The sequence below is a fragment of the Oxyura jamaicensis genome, chromosome 28, assembly GCF_011077185.1.
Source record: "Oxyura jamaicensis isolate SHBP4307 breed ruddy duck chromosome 28, BPBGC_Ojam_1.0, whole genome shotgun sequence".
Lineage (NCBI taxonomy): Eukaryota > Metazoa > Chordata > Aves > Anseriformes > Anatidae > Oxyura > Oxyura jamaicensis.
The window spans coordinates 2,104,624-2,119,148 of record NC_048920.1 but is presented as its reverse complement, the minus strand read 5'-3'; the positions used below and the strand labels follow the sequence as shown (position 1 = coordinate 2,119,148).

At 45.2% G+C, this 14,525-nt stretch overlaps 1 protein-coding gene across 1 annotated transcript; it reads left to right on the top strand.

The window, feature by feature from the left end:
* The first annotated feature begins 6 nt into the window (after positions 1–6).
* On the top strand, positions 7–14,116 carry SIN3B (SIN3 transcription regulator family member B). The gene is made up of 19 exons (XM_035348006.1): positions 7–74; positions 448–554; positions 1,252–1,405; positions 2,402–2,665; positions 3,052–3,195; positions 3,420–3,542; positions 4,053–4,142; positions 4,577–4,695; positions 5,397–5,604; positions 6,300–6,416; positions 6,781–7,019; positions 7,568–7,751; positions 7,972–8,566; positions 9,070–9,239; positions 9,750–9,923; positions 10,195–10,287; positions 10,605–10,699; positions 10,846–11,050; positions 11,390–14,116. Exons 2-19 carry the CDS (start codon positions 532–534, stop codon positions 11,618–11,620), a joined length of 3,228 nt encoding a protein of 1,075 aa, XP_035203897.1. The 5' UTR covers positions 7–74; positions 448–531; the 3' UTR covers positions 11,621–14,116.
* Positions 14,117–14,525: the final 409 nt, after the last annotated feature.

The window sequence follows — 14,525 nt, the reverse complement described above, 5'->3', positions numbered from 1 at the left end:
GGGGGGGCAGCGCCCCGCGGTGGGGCGGCGGCGGCGGCGGCCGGGCGGTGGCGCAGGAGAAGCTGCCGGTGCATGTGAGTGCGGGGGCGATCCCGGGATTGTGTCCTCCCCCCAACCCCGTTCCGTCCCTGGGGCCTGCCCCGCTACCGGACCGCGGGGGGTGGTCCCGGTTCCAACCCCCCGCCCGGCGCCCGGGGGCGGCCCGGGCGGCGGCCGGGGGGGGGCCCCCCCCCCCCCCCCGGGCCCGCTCTCCTCCACCGGTACCGTGCAGCCCACCCTCTCCAGTCCCGTGGGGCTGCCGCCCCATCTGGTACCGTGTGTCCTCCCCCGGGGGCTGTGGGGGTCCCCCCGGGGCTGTTCCCCCCCTCTCCCGGTGCCCTCAGCACCCTGGGGTGCCCCGGGGTTTGTTCTCCCCCCCAGGGCCTCAGTCCCGTTCCCTCCCTGCAGGTGGAGGACGCGCTCTCCTACCTGGACCAGGTGAAGATCCGCTTCGGCAGCGACCCCGCCACCTACAACGGCTTCCTGGAGATCATGAAAGAATTCAAAAGTCAGAGGTAAAAACCAGGCCCCACACCCCAGGGCTGCCCTGTGGAGCTTCTCAGGCTTTACGGGGGTCTCTCTGCCTTTGCAGGGCTCCGCAGCCTACCACCATTTTAGAACCCTAAAATCATTAAGGTTGGAAGAGACCTTCAGGATCATCCAGTCCAACCATCCCCCTGCTACCAATGTCACTCACTAAACCATGTCCCTGAACACCACGTCCAACCAACCTTTACCATCTCAGGCATGCAGGCCACCCTGCTGGCCCGGTTCCCCTGTAGCGCAGCCACTAGACAGCGGAGAAGGCTGTCTGTCCACCCCGGTGTCCTCTGCCTCATTGTTTTCCAGAGCAGAAATCCCCAGGAAAAGAAAAATGTGGTTTTACTTCTCACTCTGAAACACAGGTCTGGAAAAAAAAAAGACTCTTAAGTGCATTATGTGACCTATCCGCCCTCCAGGTGATGGCTGCCTTGCCCAACTTACGTAACCTGCACACTCGTACCTCATCTCTGTGGAGAACGCTCCCAGGGTGAGGCTGCAGTGGATGGTGGTTGTTCCCTCTGCTTGGGTTAATTTCCAGGTCTGAACTTCCCAAAGTTTGTTAAAAACCGCATCTGTCAGAAGCCAGCTGCTTGATGTACCTCTGTAATTTTCTAGGCTTGACTCAGATTTCTGACGTAGACACAAGTAACAAACTACTCTCAATTTTAGCATTGACACACCTGGCGTAATCCGACGTGTTTCGCAGCTGTTCCATGAGCACCCTGACCTCATTGTAGGATTCAATGCTTTCCTCCCGCTGGGATACAGAATAGAAATTCCAAAGAACGGGAAGTTGAGCATACAGTCACCGTTGGCCAGTCAGGTAGGTTATGGAGCTCATTACTCCACGTAACTCCTGTTATATGTATCACTGTATACATCTCTTACACAGTTTAGGCGTTGTAGATTTGCAAGTATTGCGTGTTGCTAAAGTTTTTCCGTGGTTTTCAAAGTATGGTAACGGCTGCAACGTAAATTTGAATGCTTATTCTCAAAGCAGTTGTTAGTTTAGCTTGCACTGGAACGTTCTTCCTGCGCAAAGTGCCACTGCAACTCGAAATACTTCAGTCAGGTTTGAAAACTGAAATTGTAATTGGCTTGAGCCGTTTTTATAGACTCTCGACGTGCGGTGTGTAGTGACAAATTAAAAAAAAAATCTGGAAGAATTGTACCTCCAGTGAGAAACTGAGAAATGTGTTTAGGCAGTAGGCCAAAAATACGTTTCAGGTGTTGCCATGTGATTGGTGCCATCCCGCAACGAAAGGCTTCTGCTGCAATATAGGTGGATACGAGTTGGCCTCTGCTGCTTTTCTGTTGTTGTTGCGTGGTTGTGGAGGCTGAAACAGAGCTACCACCTGAATTGGACGGATAAACTTGTGGTTTGACTATTAGCAGTAAATATCTTTTAGATCTCAGTTCCCTTAGATCTCTCTGTTGCTGAGAAATTTAGCGTCTTTGTGCTTTACATTTTAATGTTTCTTAAAACTGACAGTTCCCCTGGAGTAGAGCGGTGGTACCAGAAACTGCAGCGCCCATGATCTGGTACACCCTCTCAGGGTAGTGGGTAACGCGGTGACAGTCGGAAAGCAGCAGTGAGTCAGGTGGTTTGTAGGCCAGATACGGCTTACGGGATTTTTTTAAACTCATGGCGTTAATAACGTAGGTAGGGAAATTGATTGGCTCATCAAATCTTTTTTTCTTATTTCCTCATGTGGCAATCTTTACAAGCTAAACGTTGAAAATAGCGATGCTAGATTGTAGTTGAACTTGCACTTGTGTTGCTGTACGAGTCGCTGTCCTTTATGTCTTGTACCACTAGGTGCCCTCAGAGCCTGTTCCCAGCGCAGTCCCTGGCAGCGGGCTGCTGTTGCATTACTCGCAGGAGAATTCGCACAACCACAGTGACTGCTCCGAGGAGTTTAGGCAACAGCTTCCGTACAAAGAAGATAAATCCCAGATTCCTTTGGAGTCTGATTCTGTAGAGTTCAATAATGCTATTAGTTACGTCAATAAGATCAAAACACGCTTCCTTGACCACCCGGAAATTTACAGATCCTTTTTAGAAATTCTTCATACTTACCAGGTAAAAAGCCTTCTGCGCTAAGATATTGTGGGTGTGCAGTGTGGCTGGTTGAATAGTTGTGGTCAAATGAAACGTCAGCCTGTTGAACAGTTCCCAAGCTGTTGTCCAACAACTGCCTCACAGATATTTACACGGTGAGATGACAGAAGTGTGAAAATTGTAGAGCTTTCTGGGCTCGGAGGTGTGAAGGAGTTGTATCTGCATCTGTCTTCGCCAACCTTCAGCTGATGTAGTGATATCCTGTGGGATAGGATGCCCCGTAAGAACCCTGGGCTGTCTGATAGTTAAATCAAGTTGTGTTGCCTGGGGCTTTTGGCTGTTGTGGAGTTGTCCGTTTTTCTCACATTGTATGTTTTTGTGTCTCACATCTGTGCATATCTTTGCAGAAAGAACAGCTGAACACTAAAGGTCGACCCTTTCGAGGCATGTCAGAGGAAGAAGTGTTTACTGAAGTAGCAAATCTGTTCAGGGGACAGGAGGATCTGCTCTCTGAGTTTGGACAGTTTCTTCCGGAGGCTAAGAGGTCTTTGGTATGTGTATGCTTGGAACAAGACGGATTATTGAATGCTGCCTGTTTGTATGTGGAGTATGGTATGGAAAAACGTACAGCCAGTAGGTGAAATTTGCTTCTCTTCGCTGTCTGGAATTTCACAAAGCAGTTCACTGAACTACATGCTCTCTGTTCGGATAAACCAGATTCTTTATTTGCACGGACTGAGGAGAGAGCACTGAAATGATTACTTCTTTTCTTCAGTTCACAGGAAATGGACCATGTGAAGTGAACAGTGTCCAGAAAACAGAGCATGAAAAGAATCTTGAACACAGCAAAAAGAGATCTAGACCACTGCTATTGCGTCCTGTTTCTGGCCCAGCAAAGGTATCTTTTGCAAGTGAAACTTAGAGTAACCTGGTATTACTCATCGTGTTTATGTAATTCCTTAGATAAAGCTGTAATGAGTGGTGTCTTTGAGGTACGTAGGTGTTGGGTATGAGAAAATATTCAAAGCTATTTTAAAAATACTAATCTGCTGCAGCAACAGAGAATCCTTAAACTATGCTCTAATGTTTGTGGTAACATGTTGAATACTAAATACCAGGACCTTATGTACAAAAAGTTGGCCCTGGAAAAGGCCAGCTCATCATTTTTACAAGGGAATCGTGTTCTGGAATTCTTTCTGGAGTGATACATTTCGTGTGTATTTTCTTCGTTGCATATGAAGTCATTTGATAGAGGTTGCTCTGGAGGACTTGACAAAGCAATGCTAGAGCACTATTTGGGAAATACTGGGTGTCAGCCTTTGCTGAGAGTTGTTACGTGGCCGCAAAGTGGAGTTTGATGATATTTGAGTGACAACGTGTTAAGTAAAACTGTTGGTTCTTTTAACAGAAGAAAATGAAACTGCGAGGTACCAAAGATCTGTCAGTAGCAACAGTGGGAAAATATGGAACACTGCAAGAGTTTTCATTCTTTGACAAGGTTGGTATTTGGCCTGTTCTCCCATCTGTGAACTAATTTTCAACCATTTATGTGGTTATTAATTGGTTCATTTTGTATACAATTTATGTGTCAGCACTTAGCAATTGCTTGACTTCGGGTGGCAGAAACAGACCAAGAAAAAAAAAAAAGATGGTTTTGGAAGAGGAATGGAAACTCATCGTTAACCTTTTTCTGAATGCTCGTCTCTGACGGACACATTTTTCTCTGCTTTTCAGTGATATTTCCTCATAGTAACCAAATGTACTTACTAAATTATTGTTTGAAACTGGGACTTTTGGGGCAAGTTCTCTTTTTGTATTGCAATGCAGATAGAGTTTACCACCATACCGGTGGTTCGGAGTACTTTAGAATAGGAACACTAAATAAAAATGACATTCTGGCTGTCTGATTGTTTATCTCCAAACCGTTTTTAGGTGCGTAGGGTGCTAAAGAGCCAGGAAGTCTATGAAAACTTTCTCCGTTGCATTGCTCTCTTCAACCAGGAGTTGGTCTCTGGCTCCGAGCTGCTCCAACTAGTTACACCATTTCTAGGGTAAGTTACTGATTGCCACGTCTGCTGTGTCGTACTTTTTTAGGCCTTGCTGTTAATTTTTGGTAGGCACTGTGAACTTTGTTACCAAAGCTTTGGATTTAATTTCAGAAATACCTTCCAGTTAGCATGCCAGACAATGGAAGTTAATCCATGAAGAGGAATAATAAAATCTGCATCTTAACATATCTGCACAGCTCTTGAGCATTTGGGGGAGGGTAATTCTTACTGTTTGTACAGTTGGAAGCCTTATGAGCAGCAAACTACCTGATGCTGTGCTAAAGTAATGGGGGCAGAGAATCTCCTGTATGTGTTCTGTTCGCGCTCCCTGTTCTAATCTCTCGCTGTAAAATATAGGTATAAACGTGGAATCTCAGAACAGAGCTGTGAAAAAGATAAATAGTTCTGTCTCTTTGTTGTGAGTCTCTTGTGCTGTTTGGCTTTCAACAGAAGAGGGAGTCATGCAGCAAGGAATGCTGACTCCTCAGTCAGTTAAGGGTAGTTTTGGTGAAGCTGTGAAGAGAAATTCTCTTTCGGCCTTAAGTCCAAAAGGAAAGATAACAGAGGTAAAATGTTGGGGAAGGATTTCTCACCACAGTACTAAATCTGTTTGGGTTTTCACCCTCACTTTTATGACGTGCATTAGCCAGCCTAAAACTGTCAGAATGAAATAACGTAGCTTATGCTTACTTGTGTTTCTGAAGGAAATTCCCAGAACTGTTTGCACAGTTCAAGTCCTTTCTTGGTGTGAAAGAACTTTCATTTGCTTCTCCACTGAGTGACCGATCTGGGGATGGAATGAGTCGGGAAATTGATTATGCTTCCTGCAAACGCATTGGATCAAGTTACCGCGCTCTTCCAAAAACCTATCAGCAGCCAAAGTGCAGTGGAAGAACAGCCATTTGCAAGGAGGTATTTGGGGATCAACCTATTCAGTCCCTGCACACACATTGTACTTAGGTAACTTGGAGTAGATAGTGCTACAGCTTCTACACATGGATTCCTCTCTCTAACACTGACCTTTAATCTTGCGTCAGTTATTCATCCAATTTCTTGAAATAAGAGTATCCACATTCAGCTTGCTAATTTTTGTCTAAACACATCTCAAAGCACTTCTTTCAGTTTAATCTCTTAAGTCCATGTGCATACACAAAATTATTTGTATAGAAAAGAACATTAAATTGGATGAAATCAATTTTCTAGCAGCGGACCCTAACTTTTAAAAACAATGTTTCTCCTGAAAGAGCACTGTTAGCAAATGTCACAGGCACTGTTGTCACTGAGGACAGGCATATGCAGTATAGGTAGGTGCTCCCCACCTTTCCCTGTTGTTGGCAACTCCGTCTCCTTTACTTACAGTTGTGGATTAATGCAGAGTGATCTCTGTGCTCTGTGAGATGATCGTGAAGGTGCTTTTGAACTTTGACACATTTCTACACAGACCTCTAATCATCTGAGGAGCACTCATGACAGTGTTAACTAGGCTGAAAATTCCAGTAGAAACTCAGGGAAGAACTCTGCAAGAATAAAACAGTAAAGTATCAGCCCCTTGAGAATAGCTCTGGGCTCATAAGGCTCTGTTCAATGTCATGTCTGCACCGTTGCAGGTGTTAAATGATACCTGGGTTTCATTCCCATCCTGGTCGGAAGACTCAACTTTTGTCAGCTCCAAGAAGACTCCTTATGAGGAACAGTTGCACCGCTGTGAAGATGAGCGTTTTGAGGTACCTCTGCTACTCAGCTTCCTTTCTGCTCGTCTTTCTCCTCAGAAAGCAAAACCTTTAGCCATGAGAATTTTGACTGAACTATTTGGGGGGCAAATACTGGCAGTTCAGTTAGTATTTGTTGGTTTGAGTTAGAGTTTGGTGTTTTCCACATGCTTGGAGTCTAATAGTTCTTTTTAGGCATGAATCCAGTTCTGAAAAGCTTGTTATCTTTGGGGGAACCAGTAGAGGTATATTTCCTAGTGGGAAACCTTGGTGATGCTTCTTAGCTCCACCCAGAGGGCAACAGACCCGAGCACTGCTCATCTCCATTTTCCTGCTATGCGTGTTTTAACACTGTCTTTTTTGAACTCTTTCTTAACAGTTGGATGTTGTCTTGGAGACCAATTTAGCTACGATACGTGTGCTGGAGAGCGTGCAGAAAAAGCTTTCTCGACTGACTCAAGAGGATCAAGAAAAATTTCGACTGGATGATTGCTTGGGAGGAACATCAGAAGTGATCCAGCGCAGGGCCATCTATCGCATCTACGGTGATAAAGCACCAGAGATCATTGAAAGCCTTAAGAAAAACCCAGTTACTGCAGTTCCTGTTGTTCTTAAGAGGTAATTGCTGTTCTGCCATGTTCATCTGGGATCTTTAAGAATTAATACAGGATTGTGAAGCTTTTGTTTGTTTGTTTCCAAAAGTAAGTGACTCGGTTTTCACTTTCTTAGATTACAATGAAGGACAAAAATAGGAAATAAAGTAGGCTTTTGGTTAGATTTGGGAATGAACTATTTTTCTGTTTTAAGTCCTGTCTACTCTGCATTTCTGAGTACTTCAGCCATCTTTTTTTTTTTTAAATTAAAACAGCCCAAGGTCTCTTTGTAATGCTGAAAGGTGTTGTGAGATGATGTCCAGTTAGACAGTTAAGGTGTTGGAAACTATTGTGGATTTCTAAACTTCCTCCTAAGTGTTTTTAAACAACTGTGTTCTGTAGGTCCTGTTAGAGAGGATAGCCTGTTTCCAACGATGGTGCATTTTTATTTATTTATGGCTCTTAGGAATGCTGAAAAGTTTCTGGTGCATCACGATTAACTACTTTAAAAATGCTCTGTGTGCATTTCTGTGGTTGTCTTTTCAAACTGAAGTAGAGTGCATGTTTACGCAGATTGAAAGCAAAAGAGGAGGAGTGGCGGGAGGCTCAGCAGGGCTTCAACAAAATTTGGCGGGAGCAGTATGAGAAAGCCTACCTGAAGTCTCTTGACCACCAGGCCGTCAACTTCAAACAAAACGACACCAAAGCTTTGCGCTCCAAGAGCTTGCTGAACGAAATTGAGAGTGTCTATGATGAGGTGTGTATGCTGGCAAATAATACATCCTATTTGTCCTTCATTTATATATTATCTAAAGGTTTACCTCGCTCCTGGCTTCTTGAAGGTAGTGCTTGGAAGAGTTCTCAGTCAAAAATGACTGTCCCAAGCATAGCGTTAATATGGGCTTATTTCTTCTGGCAGGAATGGCTTTTGAGCGTGGAATGGAAGGATCTTTACCTATTTTGTCTCTTGATTACAGCATCAGGAGCAGCATTCAGAGGGGAGAAGTTCATCCACAAATGAGCCTCATCTTATCTTTATCTATGAAGACAAGCAGATTTTGGAAGATGCAGCATCTCTTATCAGCTATTATGTGAAACGGCAGCCTACTATCCAAAAAGAGGATCAAGCAACCATTCGGCAGATAGTGCACCACTTCATACCCGAGCTGTTTTTCTCTCAGCCCCCTGAACACAATATTTCTGAAGAATCAACAGATGAAGACAGAGAGAACCATCAGGGGCAGAACCTGGATACTCCTGAGCTACGGAAAAAACATATGCCTGGGCCTCCAAGCAGTCCTTTGGAGGCAAAAGCAACCTTCTGTGATGTTACAGCTGCTGAGCCCCACAACACTCTGGATGATGTTTACAGTCTGTTCTTTGTCAATAATAATTGGTATTTCTTCCTCCGCCTTCATCAGACTCTGTGCTCGAGGCTCCTAAAGATTTATCGTCAAGCTCAGAAGCAGCTTCTAGAATATCGGACAGAAAAAGAGAGAGAGAAACTCCTTTGTGAGGGGAGAAAAGAAAAGACCAATGATCCAGCCATGGAACTAAGACTGAAGCAACCAAGTAAGAGTAATCTGGGACACAGTCTGTTCTTAATGTTCTGGTTGTTAGCACTTGACTGGTTATATCTGGGTAACTGAGACTAGCAGGCAAGTCTGTAAGGAATGTAGAGGTACAAACCTCGACTGTATTTGCAATTCATGGATGCAGCTGATTTAACAGGACAGTGAATTTGTCATTTATCCTTTGAGGGCTCTCATGCATAGTTCATAGAGACTTCCTGCAAGCCCACTGTTGTGAAATGCTCTGAAGTGTCTTGTATTAATCTGTGACTTTGCTTAAAATGTGAATGGCTCCACAATGAAATAGTGAACCACGCATGGTAGTCATGGAAGAGCATGAGGAAAAGCTGTTTGTTAGTCTCCCAGCACTCCTTCCAGAGGATACTGTGTAAACGTGTTTGCAGTACTGAATGTCTTGGTTTTTGAGCAGTGTTGTCCTGTACATCTCCTGACTTCACTCTGCTACTTTCATGTAGTAAGTGACTGCTCTTTTCCCCTGTCCAGGTGAGGTGGAACTGGAGGAGTACTATCCTGCCTTCCTGGATATGGTGAGGAGTCTGCTGGATGGGAACATCGACCCAACACAGTACGAGGACACGCTGAGGGAGATGTTCACTATCCATGCCTATATTGGCTTTACTATGGACAAACTAGTGCAGAATATTGTCCGCCAGGTAACTAGTTTGCTGCTGTCCTACAGACAAATAGGTTTCTCACATTACCCTGTACTACATAAACTCAGAAAATGTTGAGAAAATTCAAGGAGAAGTTACGTTTGTGGTGGAAAGGGCCTAATAAAAGTTCAGTGAGATAGTTCAGCATCAGTTACAGTACAGGGATCACCTCGGGATTGATTCTTCCTGGCCTTAAGTTCCATTTTTTTCAAAATTCTGCCATTTCCAACGTATATCTAAGGCAAAAGAAAGGCTCAGTCCTTTCTACTCAATATATGTCTTCTAGTTGTAGTTTTGTTACAGTTAAGGTACATCAGCCCCCGCTCTTCTCTGTTCCTTGCATGGCAAAGTAGTGAAAAGGAGAGTGATGGGTGCGAAGTCTCTGAAGTTAAACTTTGGTACTTTGTCTGAGGTGTGATGCTGTGCTGAGTTTTGCGCGCCTTTCATAACACACTAGAGTAAACTCTTGGCCCAGACTTGCTGACTGAATTCCCCCTTTTTTAATGGAAGCTTCACCATCTAGTGAGCGATGACATCTGCCTGAAGGTTGTTGAGCTCTACTTGAACGAAAGGAAGCGAGGTGCTGCTGGAGGTAACTTATCCTCCAGGTGTGTCCGGGCAGCAAAGGAGACCAGCTACCAATGGAAGGCTGAACGTTGCATGGCAGATGAGAATTGTTTCAAGGTAAGAACTTGCAGCCAGGGAACGTCATAAAGTGGCTGTAGCTCTTCACCTTGGAGAAGTGATTTTGGAAGCTCCAAGGCCACAATGTTGAGTGAAAGCAATATGGAGAGAAGGTTCCAGCGCCACCAGATAGTGGTGTACTGGCTCACTGAAAAGCCTTGTTGCTTGCTCCTCTCCTGTTCTCGTATTTGTTATCCAAATGACTTGTGAATATCCAGCATTCTGCTGTGGACCCATGTGGCCAATATCCGTGCCTGTCACTTTATTACAGGTAATGTTTCTACAGCGGAAAGGGCAGGTGATCATGACCATTGAGCTGCTGGATACAGAAGAAACCCAAACAGAAGATCCTGTGGAGGTCCAGGTAATACTGCAGTGATCGTGGAGCCTGCTGTATGCCTGACAAAACAGTTGTTAAGAATGCCTTCCTGCCTTCTTGTTCCAAGATGTGAGACCTTGCCAGAAGGATAAGGTTATCTAGGAGGTGGGAAGATTACGTGTGGGGCTGTGGTCATTGACAGAAGTGTGTACATTAACAAAACGGTTCCAACATAAATCACCTTGGGATTGAGTGAGATACCAGCATCTTCATAAAAAGCAGCTTGGAAGTAAAGTAGTTCTTTGCAGCAGTGTTTGTCCTGATGAGAGAAATCTGACTTCAAATGATTTTCTCTTGTGTAGCACCTTGCTAACTACATGGAGCAGTACGTTGGGGTAGAAGGAGCTCCGAACAACCAGAATGATGGCTTCTTATTGAAACCAGTCTTTCTGCAAAGGTGAGCTCCTTCCCTCCTCGGTCACACCTGCAGCAGCTGGTACTACTTCCTCTGAACATGAGGCAGTGATCTTAGGTGATGTACTTAAGAGAATGGAAAACTGAGTGTGACAAATGTTTCTTATTTTTTTCTACTGTTTTTCTTAGAAACCTTAAAAAATTTCGCAAGTGGCAATGTAAACAAGTGAGAGCTCTGCGGAGTGAAGTGAAGAGCTCCTGGAAGAGACTGATTGGGGTAGAAAGCGCCTGCAATGTGGACTGCCGCTTTAAGCTCAACACCCACAAAATGATGTTCATCATGAACTCAGAGGATTACATGTACAGGCGGGGAGCTCTCTGCCGAGCCAAGCAGGTACATCTCCTATTACTCTCTCTGCACTTCAGCCAAAAGACAGATACCAGTAAGAGATCTTGTGATTGAATTCCTGCAAGGTGCATCCAGAAGTTACTTCTTTGTGTTGGCTGAAACAGGGAGGAGAGATGATAGATGCTCTGTGCTTCAGTTTACTTTAGTACTCTTTACCTGCAAATTTTAAGGGCGAGGGGCAAACATTAAGAAATAGAGATCGTTAAAGCAGGTATGCAGATTTTTGTTTTACTGTTTGTGTTGTGTTGTAAAGCATGCACATCTTGGACATTCAAAGAGGTGAAGGTTTCGACCTCTTGGTGATCTTTACTGTCCTGTTTTCAGGTACAGCCAATGGTGCTGTTAAAGCACCACCAGCAGTTTGAAGAATGGCACAACAGGTGGCTAGAAGAGAACGTGACCATGGAGGCAGTTGATGTAGTTCAAGACTGGCTAATGGGAGATGAAGATGAGGAGATGGTGCCCTGTAAAACAACCTGTGAGACAGTGAATGTCCACGGGGTCCCGGTGAACAGATACAGAGTGCAGTACAGTCGCCGTCCAGCTTCACCATGAGGAGACTTGTGCCTGGGACCAAGACAAGTAGGAGCGTTGCTGATGAAACACATTTATTCTGAGAATAGTGGTGGGAATGCAATGTATGTATTAACGATATTTATCCAAACAGCATTTTACTTTGGATTATGATGTATTTTCCATATGGCATAGACTTGTCTCCTTGCAGCGTAATCCTCCAGTCATCATCAAGAGACTTGACAGCTTTATGGGAAGAGGGCTCTTGGCATTGCCACACACTTTTTAGTAGTTTCATAGCTTTAGGCCACTGCTGACCAGCCAACCCAGGAGGGCTGAATGAGGGGGTCAGGCTCTCGGCAAACCACCACTAGTGGCTTCGTTGGAGAGATGGAGTTGGCTGGTGCTTGAGCAGATGCTGGCAGCTGCTTCCACTTTGAAAGGTTTAATGTTCCCCATCTTCCTGAGTTTGTGCTGTCTTGGAGCCTGCAGAACTCTTCAGTGTAACCTCCAAGTGCCGGTGTGGCTGAGAGCACCTGGCACAGGTTACCAGCCTTGCTGCAGGCCGCTTCGTTATCTGTGCGTGCTGATAAGGCAACGATTGCAGTATTCGTCACTGATGCTCTGGTGAGAAAACGCCAAAACTGAGACAAGGGTGTGCTAAACTCTCACTCATCAACTGTGTATTTTGGAGCATGAACTAAGGGGAAAGAAACTCTGTAACCTGCAGTGCTAGGCAAGAGCAGCTGGCGGCACGGGACAGCCAAGGCCCATCGCCTACCTGCCTGCAGGTGCTGCGCCAGATCCCGTGTCGTTGCTTTGTGAGCTTAGGACCTGCTGCAGACTCTGGCTTTCACATCTGGAGCTGCTTGGAGCGTGTGTGTGGGAAGAAACTCCCACTGCGAGATCTGGTCTGCTTTTGGGGTTGGGTTTTTTTGGGGGATTTTGCATGCTGATTGGCAGCCTCTGGAGACTGCGTTCTCAGGCGCTTCGCTTTCCTTGTACGTGCCCGGACTCCGTGGTTCTGCTGGGTTGTACCACTTAAATAATGTCGGTAGACGGAGCTCTTGCAGCACAGTAAGAGCTTGGATCTGAGGTTTGTCCCGGATACTCCGCTGTTTCTGCTAGGTCAGCACAGATGCTGTATTTGCAGTGACACATGGAAATCCGTGACGGGGAGGATTAGATCCAGCCACAACCGTTGTGGACGAACTTTCCCACTGGACCATCTGTACTTCGAAGCCTTTTTGAAAAGAAGCAAAACAAAAAGTACCTTGAACCGTGCAGAACACTACGTCAGTTGTCTGACTAAATCTATTGAAAAAAATCAAGAAAATTCAGTCGTGTCTGTCCTGCAACCCTGTTGTGACTTTGCTCTTGTTTCTCAGAGGCAAGCACACTATCGTGGAGTGCATTACAAACGTCATGTCTTGAGGCAGGTCCGGCCTCCTTTCAGCTCGGCTTCCAACTTTTCCTAGCTTTTGGGGGAGTAACTCCCCACCTGGATATTTTTTGTGGCTTTGATTTTTATGTTATAATTCCTGCCAGACCTGAGTAGCAGCCTGTAGGATTTCTCCTGCGTTATTTCCACTGCACAGCATTTGGTTTTGCAATTGTCTCACTTGACAGTAGAAAAATTGGCCTTTGGGGTACATTTAATAGAAAACTGTACCGACTCTTTTGTCTTTTTTGCAAAATAATCTGTGGGAGGGAAGGAGGGAGACCGGTCTCTGGCATTCGTGGCCACTTGCACAACCATTGCCAGTGGAGCACTATTCATCAAAAACTCGTGTTCTCGTTGTCTGAGTCTCTGTTAAATTTTGGTTACGGAAACGATCTGGAGGTTCTTCCCCTGCTCTTGTCGCAGTAAGTGATAAAAGCCACTGAGGGTGTAGCTAGGGGATAGCTGGGTGGAGAGGGGGGGACAAGCCCCGTGCAAAGCACAGTCTCCCCTTTTTGCTGCCAGACAGCTCGACAAAATACACCCCAGTCCTGTTCACCTCTCTGCTGTGTTCCAGTGGAGATGACAACTGTGCCAAATTTTATGGTTTTATGATACAGAAAATGTTTACTAGACAGTAGGTTGCAACTTGTGGCTTAAAATGCATTTGATTGCAGGTGTCCCCCAGTGTAGGAGGGTAACACACCTGTGCGCCATCCTGTTCCATCTCTCCATTTTTAAGTGTACTTCAGGTATTTTTAAGCATCCTTATTTTGTAAACCTTAATTTATAATCTGAACAGATGAAGACAGACTGTGGCCCTTTACAGTGCTATTGTCTTACAAGGGACAGTAGCAAACGGTGTGAAATGATGGAATAGCGGGAGTGCAGGTTTGAGAGTGGCTTGCTAACGTCTGAGGGTTTAAGCTCAACTGTTGTGTATCTGCTAGCACGACCTTGATTCAAGAGTTTGTTCTTCCATTTTTTTGAAGGATCTTTGCTTTTGGGCTTGTAATTGCTTTGCCAGCTCTTTGAATGTAGTTTTTTTTATATTTATTTGCACATTCAAGTAAAATAAAATATTGATTTTAAAAGTCTGCAGGTCTCACTGTTTTAAGCTTGTTTAAAATTAATTTTAGCATTCTGACAACTCCCAGAAGTGATTGTCCTGCACCTGAAACTGAATTTTAAAGGGTAGAAAAATGCATTTGAGAAGTTGGATGAAACTCCCTTCGAGCAGTTGAAGGAGGCTGCGGATTGTGATGGTTCTGATGTGTGCCAACTCGCTTTCACGGGAGAGCAGGCAGCAAATCTTAGAACTTAGCCCCAGTGGGACGTTAGAGCACTACCTAATATGAAAGGGAATCAATCTTCCTGGAAGTAGCGTGCGATAGATCCTATGCAGGAAGATGGTGCCTGTGGCTCCGTGCTTAGGTGTGTGCTGCCGAGACCTCTCCTGGAGCAAAGGCCCAGGCCTGGATGAGAGCACAGAGGTCCATGAGGTGG